The following is a 15310-nucleotide window of genomic DNA, read 5'->3' on the forward strand; positions in this document are numbered from 1 at the left end:
ATTCGCCCAATGCGGTAACCCGGAGTTCAGAATCCGAAATTCGTGTATTTCATCGAAGAATAAGATGGGCAAACACAGCATGATTGAGTTTTGAACGCCGTCATGATTGTAGGATAGAGAAGGCACGCTCGGTACGGTGCAGTTGTCGATTGTTGTGAGTGTCGGTGCCGGGATTGAACCAGGATGGGTCGCCAAGACTCACAGTGAGTTACCCTACTCAACAGCCCCCAACCACCACCTCCGCCCCCGCAATCACAACCACGATCCCCTGTACGCGTATATCTGATGATGGGAATAGACTCGGGTCGTCCTGTTCAACCCATAGCCATGTAGCCCGGAATTGTGGGGCGACGGTTCCCAGGCAACCTCAAAATCCTGTCCGACATTGCCCTACTAGATGGGGTGTCGATCATGGAATGTCACTCACATATTGGGTTGCAAATATTGAAATCCGAATTAGGAATCGATGAGTATTCAATGGTGGTTTGAACCTGAACGTTGCTGGTTAGGTTTACAAGTGTTGCAATCTGGTTCAGTTGGGTATACAAAATACAATTCTCGGTCAAAACGAAATACATAAATCTGTATTTGCCGGTGGTTTAAACCTGGATGCGGCTGGTTAGGGTTACGAGCGTCGAAGTGGGATTTTGGTTAGGGTTAGAGAATACGGTTTTCGGTCAAAATGAAATGCATGAATCTGTATTACGTGGTGGTTTAAACCTGGCTGTTGGCGGTTAGGGTTACGAACGTTGCCATCTGATTCGGTTAGGTGTGCAAAATAGAATTTTCGGCAGAAATGAAATACATAAATCTGTATTTGGTGGTGGTTTGTACCTGGCTGTTGGCGGTTAGGGTTACGAGCGTCGAAGTGAGATTCGCCCAATGCGGTAACCCGGAGTTCAGAATCCGAAATTCGTGTATTTCATCGAAGAATAAGATGGGGAAACACGGCATGATTGAGTTTTGAACGCCGTCATTATTGTAGGATAGAGAAGGCACGCTCGGTACGGTGCAGTTGTCGATTGTTGTGAGTGTCGGTGCCGGGATTGAACCAGGATGGGTCGCCAAGACTCACAGTGAGTTACCCTACTCAACAGCCCCCAACCACCACCTCCGCCCCCGCAATCACAACCACGACCCCCTGTACGCGTATATCTGATGATGGGAATGGACTCGGGTCATCCTGTTGAACCCATAGCCATGGAGCCTGGAATTGTGGGGCGACGGTTCCCAGGCAACCTCAAAATCCTGTCCGACATTGGCCTACTAGATAACTTATCCCTGAAAACGTTGTCCACAAGACAGATTACGTAACTCGAGATGTTACAGTCTTACAACTTCATGGTGCGTTATTGGCCTGGAGCATATAATACAATTGCGGATGCGCTGTCAAGAAGGCCCGATTATGGTAGGAACGATGAAGACTTGGAAAAAGAAAAGAAGAGGTTAAAAAATGGCGTGGAAAATAAAGGTGGAGAAAAAGAGAAAGAAAAAATACTGGGCGTTAGTGAGGAGTTATGTATGAGGATGGAGTGGAGAGTTACGGATAGAGAAAATGTATGTAGAGAAGTGTAGTAATTGAGCGTGTTATTCCTGGTAACTAGAGAGGGGGGAATGCCCCATATTTATACTAAAGAAAGGTAACACAAAACATAGTGAATCATAACCGTATAAGTAATAGAAAGACATGACTAATAGATACCAGAGAAAGAATGAGTCAGAACCCATGACTCATAATGATAAATGAGAATCCTCCAATACTATGAAATGTGCTGAGCGTACTATTTCAAGAACGGAGATGTCGGTGGTTAGCGGTGCAGATTCGATTCAGGGAGTGAGAGACGGGTATGGAAATGATGATATGTTTGGACCACTTAGGAGGGCATGTATTTTGAGAGGACAGGCAAGAGATACGGCGGAGAAGGTTCAAGGGATGAGTAGGGATATAGCGGCAGTGAAAAGGAGGCAAGGACTGACGGCAGGAGAAATATTGGCAAAGGGGGCAGAATGGAATAAAGGGGCGAGAAGATGGATTCAGGCGGCGGAAAGGTATAGGTTACGTGATGGATTATTTTACAGGTTAGATGAGAAAGACGGAGACGAAGGGCAGCTTACCTTATGCATACCTAAGGGGGACGGTGTGAGAGTAGCACTATTTAGGGAGGCGCACGATTCCTTGACGGGAGGTCATTTCGGGATCGACAGGACGTATAATACGTTGAGGCAGCGTTTCTTCTGGCCAAGGATGAGGGCCTAGATCAAATCCTATATCAACGCCTGCGACACCTGCCACAGGGTTAAAGCAACCAATCAGAAACCAATGGGTCTCCTTAAACCATTACCCGTTCCAAATGGACGGTGGGAACGCATTGGAATCGATTTCATATGCACGATCATAGACCACGGAACGAGGACAGCTCATTTCTTTCCAATGAAGGAGGCAACTTCGGCACCAGAATTCACTATTTTATTCTTAGGAAATCATTTCCGACTTCACGGCATACCGAAACGGATTGTCTCAGATCGGGACGTGCGGTTCATGAGCGAGTTCTGGAGAAGTTTCATGGGTTTACTCAAAACGGAGTTATCTCCCTCAATACCATTCCACTCACAGACAGACGGTGCCACAGAAAAAGCCAATCAGATCGTGGGCACCTATCTAAGAGCCTTTGCGACCCAGTACAGCAACTCTTGGAATCAGATACTACCTCTAGCGGAGTTTACCTACAATAGCAGTACCCACAAAACCACTAAACAAACACCATTTTTCACGGATTTGGGGTATACACCCACCCTTCCGCTAGATACTGTAGCAGAAGTAAAATCACAAGAGTCACTGAGTGCGAGACATTTGGAAGGCGCCTCGTTCACGGAAAGAATGCACGCCAGCCTGGAGGTTAGCCGTATCGCGCTCCAAAACGCTCAGGATCAGCAGTCAGTCACGGCGAATGCTAGCAGGCATGAGACGACGGTCAAGGAAGGAGACTCCGTGTTTCTGAACACCAAAAACCTTCCGTTGACCTATGCGAACGTAGCAGTAGGATCTACCAAACTCAGGCACCTTTACGCGGGGCCATTTACGATTACAAAGATGATAAATGAGAATGCAGCACGTTTGGACATACCCCAAGGCCTGGACATAGCCAAGACACAGAATGTGAGCGTTCTAAAAGAAGACAAGACCGGGGGGGCGAGAGGAGAGGCACCCCAGGCCCCACTATGAGCCGTTAAAGGAAAAGATGAAGGAGTATTCGAAATAAAAGACATCGTGGAACACACTGAGAGCGGTACCAACCAAAAGAACTGCAAGTACAGAGTTCGCTACGTGGGCTTTGACGAATCAGAAGACGAGTGGAAATCACTACGAGAGTTGGAGGGTTCCAAGGAGACGGTAGAAAACTATCACCGTCTTAACAAGCTGGGACCCCCGGAGTGGAAGAAGAAGAAGGGAGTGAAGGATAAGTCAAAGACAAAGACGGTCCGCATCAAAATCGAACCAGGGGTGGGCGATGATACGACCGTTAGGAAGTCAGGGAGAAAGAGAGTCAAGAAGCTTCAGTTCGAGGGAGGATGATCAGAGGAAAGATACGAACGAACGAACAGTTAGAACAGCTAGCGTTGTACTACAGAAACACCCGCAAAATTTTTAGAAAGAAGGGGGAGTGATGCAAGGCGCTAGTTAGAGACAACAGCGAGCACTTAGAAGAGACAACTGTAGTTAGTATCACGTGATGACACATGACGGATAGTTGTAGCTAGATCGTGGCGACAGAGTGTCATCAGTGTATAGGGTAAAGTAAGAGGGGAGGTCTACCGAGACCTCTCCTCTCATCATCAATAAAGATAGATTAGAACCTATTACATAGGAGGTGGCTCAAGAGTCTATTCTTTCTTATGGCAGCTTAATGAACCTAAATGTAGAGGCAACTCGCGGTTTCATTGTAGCTGCCCCTATTTGGAAAACAGGACACTGCACCGGATACTATAGTGATTACTCTCAGATGAGAGGGAGGGGCGCAAGCCTGGGGGCGAATGATCCATCAAGTATGTGAGAGCTGAGTATGAGGAAGACCGAAGACCCTGTTCTCAGAACATAGGAGTTTGATATCCAATAGTGGAATTAACTCGACGCCACTCTGCTTGTTCCTCTCAGTCTTATGGACATCCGTTCATGTTGAGTCTGCTTCGAATGGTCCACCCGCTTAGCCCGGCTAAGCGACTGAGGCGACAGCGGCGCTATAGTAAAGACGCGAAGTCTTCGGGTCACGTGCAGACTCTTTTCCGGCTCCATGGCGGGAGGGTGTGGTAGGGCCTATATAGGGTTCGCCTTCAGAACTCTGATCATACGACATCACTCGCGCCAAGCAAACCCACCCGAGGGAGCTCCCCAGCGCCGGCACTCCCACAAGCTACGCGATATAAATACCAATAGAGAGGTTTTGCTACAGCGACAACGTCGATTAGGGTTTTTTAACTGTGACCGTGGCAACCCGCCACAAATTTATGTTTTGAGGAACGAAAATTTTTCATCTAGTGAGGGCCACGAGACAAGACCTGTCTACAAGACCTGGCAATACAGCGATTTTGGAAGGGCAAATATCTCGAGATGAGACTGAGGTAGGTCTCGAGATATAATACAAGACTTTCCCGCTACAGTCGAATCTCGCTATAAGGGTACGAAAATTTCGGAAAATCGGGCTGCAGCTTACCCTTATAGAGAGCGTACCCTTATGGGAAATTAGGGTTAGGGATATTTTGGTTGGCGTGGTCGGAAATGGGGGTAAGGAGAGAAGACATCGCAAAATTTCTTCACAATCATCTAGATTTGACCCTAGCCCTACCTTTTCTGTAAGGGTACGCACCAAAAAAAAAATCTCAATTGTCTAAGAATATTCTTATAGCAAGTATTTGGTCATTTACCCTTATTTTTTCATACAAATTTTTTGGACCACAAAACTGTACCCTTATAGGGCGATTACCCTTATAGATGTTACCCTTATAGCGAGATTCGACTGTAGTTATTTAGTCTCAAGGAGGCGTGAGGTGCGGTGTTCCGCAGGGTACAGTATGCAGTATGGTGCGCCCGCTCTTAAAGGTAACCGAAAATTGCGGAAAGTCGATGGCTAATAACTTTTCGACGGTTTTTCTTTCTAGATTTTTGATATCTATTCTACTTGTGAAGTTATTCGAGCTTGAAATTAATTATTATTAGAGAGTATTTATTAAGTGTCAAATTCGACAATTGACACTTTAAAAACGATGGTTGCGGGAGGCAAAATTGACAGTTCCCCTCAGTGACCTGATTAACCACACAAGGAAGGTATGATAAGAGAAACGTCGTAGATAAATAATTCTTCACGCTTACTGGAAAATATGCTGGCAGGATGTGAACTGCACGCACAACTACCCATAGTATAGTAAATATCCCCAGGCGTATCCTACATCCCCACCTTAGCAAACCGGCCAGAATTGATGGTTTTGGTAACTACTTTTTAATATGGCGAAGTGTAAATTGTTAGTTTTGACATTTGGTAAATACTCTCTATTGTATGTAAAATGTGCTAAGCTGGCGCCGAATGGAACACGCTTGGCAGGTAGGTAACTACACCTCAACATGGTGGTGGATAAGAACCGTTTCTTACTGGTAGGACGCTATTTTCAAGTAAGTACGGTAAGCAAGTTCCTGGCGGATAGGGCGCCCGAATCGTATGTTCCGGTGGATAGGACGACTTTGGATCGGTCAGAACACCAGTCAGTTCCAAGTCCCAAAGTCCGCAGTCGGACCAAGGTGTCAATCAGCTCGCGGCCACGAGTTGGCCTACCACTAGTTCTTTTGTATGGGGAATATATCTAGATAGCAAGAAGAGGTAACGAGGTGCAAGTAGGTAGCTATCACGCCAAGAGCCTAGCTAGACACCCGTAGTGTAACTGAAAATATCAGCGCAATGGGTCTAGACTAAGCTAGTGGACCACTTGAGGCCCGCCCCCCCGCCCTGCTGGATTATTAGGAGATAGGCCTCAATAGCAGATCTGGCGGCATTACGGGTACTTACATATATGCAACGAGCGACTGATTCTCGATCGCCTGTAGACCTTTCTGTCTGTCGCGCGAAGAACATTTACACTGCATGTTGACGAGTAGGGAGCTTTCGGCTAATAGACGGAGGTGTGGCTATATATGCTGCCATTAGTAAAACTTGAAAGGATGCCGCCCAACATGCAGGAAACGCAGTCGGGTTTGAAACATCGCCCCTTATATGGTAGTTATGATACCAAATACAGAGTAAGTACCGTTATTTCTGGGAAGTAAGCCCGTGGGCTTAATTAAAGCAAAGTGGTGGGAGGAAAGTCAAGGATAACTGGTGGTGTATGCATATTCCCGTGACTTAAGCCAACCAGCAAGCAATTTTCTACCACTAATTTGTTTTAAGCCCATGGGCTTATTGGGTATGTAGGAGTGCTTGCATAGATCAAGTCTTGATAGAGGCTAGAGTAGGTGTGCCAACCTTAACCTTTAGCTCGAATTTAGGGTCTTGACTTGAGGCTCTTCCTCTAAGATCTAATATTGCCACTGACACACCCACACACTATCGGGAATCGAGCAATATTTGGAAAACACTATAGTTGAATCAGGTATTTTGTTTGGTTCGATTCAAACCATCAATCAGATTATTTCTAGTGGCTCGATTGTAGCTCTGTCCAGTGCGCGCGGTATTTGATGTATCCTATCGTAACGAGGTGCTGTACAGCAAGGCTTTCATCGAATCGCCGAGACCCGAGCTCGCGATCCGTTCGTCACATTATTGCAGCTGAGTCTAACCATAAAATAAGGTCATTCTCTCCGTAAAGATTGCCGTCTTCGAATTATTCTTCGACCATCAACCCTTCACACGAACGCAGTCTGCTTATTCCCCAAGCCACTGGCAACCCTTAAGCTCGGTCATCAACCCCAGTTTTCCTACTTCAGAAAGGTCACTCCCTCCAAGGCTATCTCTCAACATCTACCACCTTTAAGGTATTCTCACCATGTCAATTATAAGCCCAGTATTTCGAGCGAGGGGTATTCCTCTGGACGCCGACCTAAGCAAGATCATAACCACACTCCGGGAAGCGTATCCAGGCTTCAGTGTCAACCGCGATGCGTGTGCCATTGTCCCATCACCTTACACTAGTACTACCGATAAAACAGCCTTAATCCAGTTCTTCCGTACCCCCCCAGCCCTGGAGAGACTAGGCGCTCCTGGCCAAAAGGACTCTGTGCTCATCGACTATAGGCGTCCGGGCATGGTTCAGTTGATCATTGATAAGGAGTTCTATGAGTTGACACAGCTATACGAGCCGAAACCACTACCGATAACCGCAGAGTACGTTCTCCCTTCCCCATTCCTCTTGGTACAATTTAAATATACTGAGATTGCTCTTCAATGTATGTAGTATCGTAGCGGTTTCCGGGTTGAACGGGCACGCATATGGTTCTTGGCGAAGCAAAGGGGGCCAGAGCATGTGGCTTCGGGATTTTCTATCCAAAGACCTTCCATCATGCAGAACAATGATATTTGGATGCAATACGAAATTGAGCGATGATTCCGACTATGAAATCTCCGACTATGCTGCAACGCTGTTGGGAGAGCTGAAGAAAGCTAGAAGGACGACGGAGGTGAGCAGACTGTGATTGCTACGAGACCGTGTGCTCATTAGAGATCTTGGGGCTAATTCTCCTTTCTCTTTCTACGTATGCTCTAGGAGAAGGCAAGGCCCATAGTCTTTATCGGACATAGCTTCGGCGGAGTCATTATCGCTCAGGTAGTTATATATTCTCACACTTTATAGAACCCACCAAACATCAACAATATCGATCGTGATCATCGAGCAGACCTAACTAGACCCACCAGGCGATTGTGAAAGCGCACTCGGATGCCCAGGACATCTGTGGCTGGAAGAATATTTTCGATAATACACGTGCGATCGCACTTTTCGGAACACCGCATCAAGGCTTTTACCTAGATGACCTGCAGGGCATGCTCAAGGAGGGATCCCCAAGGAAGCGCCTTCTCGATGCTCTAAAGTCCGGAAGCTCACAGCTGAGGGAGGAGTTGTCTAAATTCGTCAACTGCTGCGATAACATCAAGATTATTACATTCTACGAGGTCAAACAAACCAAGACAGTGGTAACGGTGAGTGCGCTGATTCGTTTCGGCCGACTAGCTAGCTTTTCCCATATACAATATATTCTACGTTCATAAGCTGATATGTACAACGCACTTCAAAAAGAGTCCAGACGGCGTTTCGACAGCCTCTGGCAATCCCAGAATGAGAGTTGACCGAGACTCAGCCATTTTACGGCTCCCAAGCAAGACGGAGCAGGTCCACGTCGCTGATGGAGACCACTCCGATATAGTCAAGTTCAAGCATAGCCAGGAGAGGTCATACCTGAGCTTTCTCAATCATTTCAGGGACTTTGATCTCAGTCCCAGGAATGTCACGGGATCAAGCCAGGCACAGAAGCCCGCAACCCCTGCACCCGCGACTCCTGCGCCCGCAACCCCTGCACCCGCAACCCCTGCACCCGCAACCCCCGCACCCGCAACCCCGGTACAAGCAACACCAGCACCAACACCAACACCAGCACCAGCACACTCAACTCCAGCACCCACACCCCCACAACCCAGACCCCCTCCCTCAACGCCGCTTCGAACGTCACCGCCACCCATCCCCACTTTTCCGCAGGGGCCTGACATTCCAGGGCTATCTTCAACGTTATCTTCAGTGTCAATCGGAGCAGGGTCTACACCAAAGCATGGGATAGCACTCGACGCGGTTCTTTCGAACGATCCATCTGCCCTGAGGGGGATACTTCACCAGACACCGGGAGTGGTGAACCAACGGCAGTGGAATAACACAACAACACTGCTTCACATTGCCATTGATCACGGGTTTGAATCCGTTGCACACGTTCTACTGGATTATGCTGTTAACCTCGATGCGAGAGATCAAAACGGACTGAGTGCCCTACGCGTGGCGGCCTACAAGGGTCTCTCCGGGATAGTCAGGGCTATTATAGCACGTCAAGGGCAAGCACATAACTGCGAGGAAAGAGGATGGGCCCTTATAAGTGCCTCCACGCAGGGGCATCTGGGAACGACCCAGGTGCTCTTGGAATCTGAAGTCAGCCTTGAATGGCTGTCACCAAAGGGGGATGGAATCCGGGCATTACACGCTGCAGCCATAGGGGGCCATGTACCGGTGGTACGGTTACTCGTGCAATACGGGGCAGTTATTCATGCGGTGGAAACCCAGGGCCGGAATGCCCTACACCTTGCTGTAATAAACAACAAGCTTGATGTCGTTAGAGAGTTAATACCAGTGCACATCGGAAGACGCATATGCTTGGACATCCCGGATAGGTGTGGATATAGCGCGCTTCACCTCGCTGCCTCGATGGGGCATCAAGCAGTTGCGGAGGCCCTTCTAGAGAATGGCGCGACTATTGAAATTAAGGGCCCGGACGGAAATACTCCATTGGGTCTTGCAGCCGGTTCTGGACACAAGGGAATGGTATCGCTTCTTTTGGCCCGGGGGGCAGAGGTAAACATGGTGGACCATAGAAGAACGACACCATTATCTCTGGCCTCCAGGAGTGGCCATGTTGAGGTGGTGGAGGAACTGCTAGGAAGGGGGGCTTCCATCGACCTTGTCGATCTCTTCAATAATTCGGCGATATACTATGCAACTGCTGGGGGTCACATGAAGGTTGTTGAGATCCTTTCAATCGCCAGGCAGCAACGCATCGGACAACCGGCACAGCGAGCACCAGGGCTTCAAGCGCAAGGCCACGTTTCCATTCTTGGGTTTGGTCTATCCTTTGGCGCCCAAAACTCATACTGGCCTTAGGGTTAATGATCCATAATCCTTTCATTTGGTCTTTGATTAGGTAAATACATACCCGGTGGATCGTGGTGATCGATTAGTTGATCGATAGTTCATTAACTCTTTGTGGATCATGGTAATCAAGGTTGAAATTATCACAAAGTCTTCTGGATGCGCGCGCTAGAGGGGCGAGACAAACGAATGGCTAGAATTATTTTGGTTCGGGTTTTGGTTTCAGTGTATTCTTGTTGAACGATACTCAACTGAGTATTCATGCTGTAAGCTTAATTCGATTACTTCAAGTGGGTGCCGAATGATTCCGCCATGACATTTCGTTCAAGTGTTTTCAGTGTCTGCATACACGGCATGTAACCAGTTCTCATATATATCTCGTTTCTCATTTTGCGAATGGTCACTACGAAATTCTGGGCAAGAGACTTGTGGGGATATTTGTTCATTTAGGGCAGACGACCACCACGCACGGTGTATGACATTATCAGAGGCTCGGGGCATCGTGTGGCTCAGCGAAACATACGGGTCGTGCAAGAACCTATATCACTCACTTCTCTTTATATACAGCCACTCTGCAAAAGTGTTCGTGAGTTCGATTTCGGAGTGAGACATTTCTCTATATGTAACTCTGGCGGACCATTAAAAAAACCCCAAGAGAAAACCTTCCCAGTCACCAATGGAGCCCGGAATCAATGAAGAATAAGATCAATGACCTATCTTCTTTTATATATAGCCACGAACTATATTATATATTTTTCGTTGTTTTAAATCTCTACATTAATAACATTAACGTCATGGGTGCGCGCGCCACACTGCGCACTGACATTAAAGCTAAATCACGAACACTTTTGCTGAGTAGCTGTATATAGGTAGCTGATCTTCAATGGCTCTTCGACAATTGTTAATACAGTTAATCAATCTACAAACGTCGACAATTAATGAGTTAAACAAAAAAAAAATTCACAAATGTGGAGCATGGGAAAGCAGGATGCCAGTACAATTTTAACCGATCGGAGCTAGCAACGAGAACCCTGACCCTCGGAAAAAAATCGAGAATTCGCCGAATTTGCGGGCGCCTGGCCCCTGTGTCATGGTGTATTTGACTAGAACAAGGCGGCATTCGATCACCACCGACACCTGCTTGGTATTGATATATCGGTCCTGGATACGTGTAGGATTAATGATCTCGTGGAAATTGAGTTCCTATCCAATAGTTTAGTAAATGTATCTTTACTCCTTTCCCCATACAAATGAGGTTGGTCGGTGCACCATGTAAATGTATCTGTGGATGACTTAACCCCTGTTAACCAATATCTAAAATTGTCCGTAGAGTCGTGAAAGAGGAGTTTTTCTATAATGATGTCTAGAATTAATCAGATTACATGGTACAGGGGTTACAGACAGTTAGTAGTCATGAAATGGTCTGTGTTCAATTGCGGGTGGAGTTACATTACCGCCCGAATGGGTATTTTTATAAGCCTCCAGTAACGATTTACTGTCAAATAATGCTTAATTAAGCGCTTTTTGACGAAAAAGGGTGGTGGTGGTGTTAATTTGATATAAGGCTCTTTACTGGGTAAGGGTTGATGCAAAATAAGGCACATATAGGGCTTATTCTATGAATAACTATTAAACTTAGATAATTATTATCAAATAGCTTAAGCCTTTATACTAGATCTCCCTTATTCATCACATAAGGCCTTTTTAAGGCTTTTCGGTGGGTAATGTTTGTATCAGGCTTAAAAATTCGCATTATATTGGCCACATATTACTTCCAGCACCGGAATTTCAGTTCTCCTATGGCTCAGTGGGTAGCATGAGGTAGATGCTACCTGCAAGGCTCTGGGTTCAACCCCCCGCCTTTTTCTTTTTGTCTTTATTTGAAAATAATCCTTAAAAATCGACATAAGCCTTATAATCTTTATAATCCGTAATAAGCCTTAAAACCCGAAAAAGCCTTAAAATCCGAAATAATCCTTATTTGAGATAATGATTATTGGTCCGAGTCTATTACTGGAGACGTAAAAACGGAATAAGCAATATGCGAGCAAAAACGGTTAAATAAGCCTTATTTCAGCGTTATATAACCCTTATAAAAATACCCCTTCGGGCCATAAAGTACCTATTCTTAAATGATATTTTCCTGATAGTTTTAGGGTTGCTACAGGTTGAGTAAATGATGTATGTAGGGTCGTATAATTTCCTTATATATATTTACTGATTCATGCACATACACATGCAAAGGTATGGTGTGGGGAAACTAGTTTACAGATGACTTTGCTCATAAGGTAGTGGTAAGAGCGATGTATTTACTGACGATTTTTGTTTTACAGTTATTTGTGCCTTGCTACTTCAGTTCAGGGTTAATATACGTACCTTTAAATTTGGTGTTAAATCACCACTCCTAAATAGCCGGATAACCCGGACAAGCTCGAAGTTAGATCACATAGCCGGTGCCACCGTACAATCCGACCAACCATATAAATACCGCCCATTCTTTATTTGATCTTACCCCCGTGCTAATCTAGTTCTCCAGTTACACAGGCTCATTCATGACTGCAAGGCAGAGTGCATTTTGCGATACGCGGGGGGTAGATCAAACAAATTACTCAAAGAAGATGTACTCAAATCTATATGAGAGTAGTTAGGCCATATCTGTAGTAAAACGCGATCGATCTATTTCTTAAGCTGCAAGGCACCTGTTGCAAACAGTTAATGGATATCAATCAATCAACTTGCGTGAAACCCCGACCCTTCCTTTTTCCTTCTTTTCCTTGATCTCTGATGCTTCTTCTTCGACCCCATAGAATTGTTCCTTATGAGTGGGTTGAGCGAGATTCAATGAGTCAATTACCAAAGGGAACACATTTTTGAAAGCCTCACCTATGAGGACTGCATAAGGCGAATTCAACCTACATTCCTTTCTGCGCACATGCTCTGAAGCCTAGCTTTGATCAAGCACTTTTCATGGTGTCTTGACGGACGAAATCCTCTCTAGTCGTATGTCATTACTCAAGAGCCTAGGACTGCGAGATTACAGACCTGCGATGTTTATTGGTGGTTGGCCTTTTCCAATGGAGAATGGTTCAAGTACATAGAGAACTAGCTACTCCCACACGAAAATGATATTTATTTTTGAATCTAGTTGCTATGTTTTCTAGCTCCCTAATTGAAACAATCCTCGCAGTTCGCCGCCTAAACCCACACGAGACGTATACAACCAAGATATAAAGCTGTGTGCCTTATAGTTGCACCAGATATACCTCTAAAGCAACACTCCCTTGTAAACCCTACCTCTGCCATGTTAGTTTACTAGGTAGGCATAGAGTAATGGTAGCGTAAGTACCTTTCGTCTATCTATCCCTGACTCTTAAGGGCTGCTTTGTAGATGGTACGGACATCGGCCTTCATACGTTGAAGGATCGTTTTACCGTTTGAGTCATTGAGCGTCATGAACCTACACATTTCCCGATGGGTCTTGTTTAAGGGCACAATTCGACTTCCGCTAGGGCCCGACCTTGCTGAGCCTTCGTCCACCACCTGTTGCAAGTCATGGAATCAGTGTGAGCACATGATAGGGGTTTGACATTCTTACCATCACGCCTCCTGGCTCTGCCATCGTTTCGTAGAATGTCGTTATAGCTATGCCGGTTGCTCTTTCTGTGAATGCGTCTGAAAGATCCAGCAGCTCCGGAGACCAGGTCCCCAGTGCCTTGGCGGTCTGAGACGTACCAGCCATCCCCAGACTCCCGGACATTCTCCCAAGCACCTCAGCCCAAGCTTTTACATTTGCTCCTGCGTGGGGGGTGCTATAAAAGTGAATGGCCTTAGTACTGGCGAGAATGTGTCCAAGTGTTGAGTTGGAGTGTGCTATATTCAGAGCCTACAACATGAGCAAATGCAATAGCTATTGGAATATAAACGATCTCAGTTGGGTGGTTTCGGTTTATTACCTGTTTAATAACCAGCCCACCCAAGGAATGGCCTATAAATATGATGGGTCGATTTTTCTATGAGAGATCAGTGAAGGTTTCGGCCTATCTTAGTATGGAATCTGCCTACATCCTCATCTTGCCTTAAATCGTCATCATCGAGTCCGTTGAGAAGAGCTGATGCAAAATTCTGTAGGCGTTTGGTGTTGGCCTCCGCGGGTTGTACGAAGATGGATGCGTCATATCCAAACGTGAGAACCCTCACGTACGAAGAATCGCTGGTAAGAATATCCTTCTTCAGGACACCCGGAAGTATATCGGAAAGCCACAATTTAGAGTCAGAACCGTTGGTTGCGGTCCAGGTTTGAATGGCGTCTCCACCAAGTCCGTGAACGGCGACAATGCTGAGTATCAAGATCTATCAGTACTGGGTTATACTTGAGGATAGCCCCTCGCGGCTCAGTTATTGGTGCGACGACTACTTACTCGACTAGTATAGACCGGTCTTCTCCTTCGGGAGGGTACAGGGTGCGAAGCCCATAGGTGTCCGGCTATATCGCGGATTCAGAAGGTAGGACACTATCAAGCAGGAAAGGGCTACATACGTCCACATTGAAATGTTCACTATCGACATAGTCGGCCATAATTGTTGAGAGTTTGTCAATTCGAGATATTTGTGTGAATACCGAAGTGTGTTCGGCAGGGTCAGAATAAGAATTCACTGGTCCTGGTCCTGGTTGAGTTGTTTCAATAGCGGATATGGCTCTCTTTTAAGGGGAAGGCCTTATCTCTTGAGGTCGGCTTAAGATTGAGAACGGGAGCGCTGAAGGCGGGGAGTAGTGTGCGGGTTGAGAATTAAGATCTGCGTAGGAGCAGGTTTGCATGTACATACCACATGCACAGAGAGGTAAGCAAGGCCTGGAAATATTACGGATTATCACAAATAATATACCGGGACGCAACAACGGGACAACGAACAGAGCCACATGAACCCAACCACACCACCAAAAAACACCAATATCAAGTATTGATGAATGTTTGTATATCCTCTCATTATTATTATTCGTTTTATTTGAACCTCTATATCAATGTTAGTCATCGTTGGAAGACCGTTAATTGCGTCGAAGCCTACTGCGTCCCACTTCTCCCGATAACTCGCAGTACTGCAACCAATCGAGTAACCATCTGAATTTCCTAGCTACATGTATACATGAGTGTGTCTTTGTGAAAACTAGACCTTGGCGTTACATTTATCGTCATTAATCGCCGAGAATAACTACACCACATTTTTCCCCCTAGCTATAGATTTTCGGCCCCACTGAAGTCTTGGAAGCATGCTGAATTATTTTTGAGGGGTTCCGCATATACTTCACCTACTTTATCATCACTTGGCGGATTTATACATGGGGGGTGGGTTGGTCGCGGAGAGTCTCATTTTCATAAAAGCACACCACATGTACATCTACATGATCGTCGACAGAGGCTGCGATTCAATAGCA

General features: G+C 46.1%; 3 protein-coding genes across 3 annotated transcripts; 2 read left to right on the plus strand and 1 right to left on the minus strand.

Annotated features, from left to right (window-relative positions):
• Positions 1-1798: 1798 nt before the first annotated feature.
• H6S33_001906 (uncharacterized protein) lies at positions 1799-3574 on the plus strand (the record flags this gene model as incomplete). The annotated part of the gene is made up of 3 exons (XM_044833674.1): positions 1799-2208; positions 2296-3157; positions 3302-3574. 3 exons carry the CDS (start codon positions 1799-1801, stop codon positions 3572-3574), a joined length of 1545 nt encoding a protein of 514 aa, XP_044693049.1.
• Positions 3575-7026: 3452 nt separating this feature from the next.
• On the plus strand, positions 7027-9891 carry H6S33_001907 (uncharacterized protein; the record flags this gene model as incomplete). The annotated part of the gene is made up of 5 exons (XM_044833753.1): positions 7027-7364; positions 7435-7657; positions 7744-7803; positions 7893-8174; positions 8272-9891. The coding sequence occupies 5 exons, from the start codon at positions 7027-7029 to the stop codon at positions 9889-9891; spliced, it is 2523 nt and encodes an 840-aa protein (XP_044693050.1).
• A 3345-nt stretch (positions 9892-13236) lies between these two features.
• Positions 13237-14455, minus strand: H6S33_001908 (uncharacterized protein; the record flags this gene model as incomplete). Its single annotated transcript, XM_044833764.1, has 6 exons — positions 13237-13419; positions 13475-13762; positions 13833-13889; positions 13942-14215; positions 14298-14362; positions 14417-14455. 6 exons carry the CDS (start codon positions 14453-14455, stop codon positions 13237-13239), a joined length of 906 nt encoding a protein of 301 aa, XP_044693051.1.
• Between the last annotated feature and the right edge of the window lie 855 nt (positions 14456-15310).

This window comes from Morchella sextelata, assembly GCF_020137385.1.
Source record: "Morchella sextelata strain SCLS chromosome Unknown scls_12, whole genome shotgun sequence".
NCBI classification, from domain to species: Eukaryota; Fungi; Ascomycota; class Pezizomycetes; order Pezizales; family Morchellaceae; genus Morchella; species Morchella sextelata.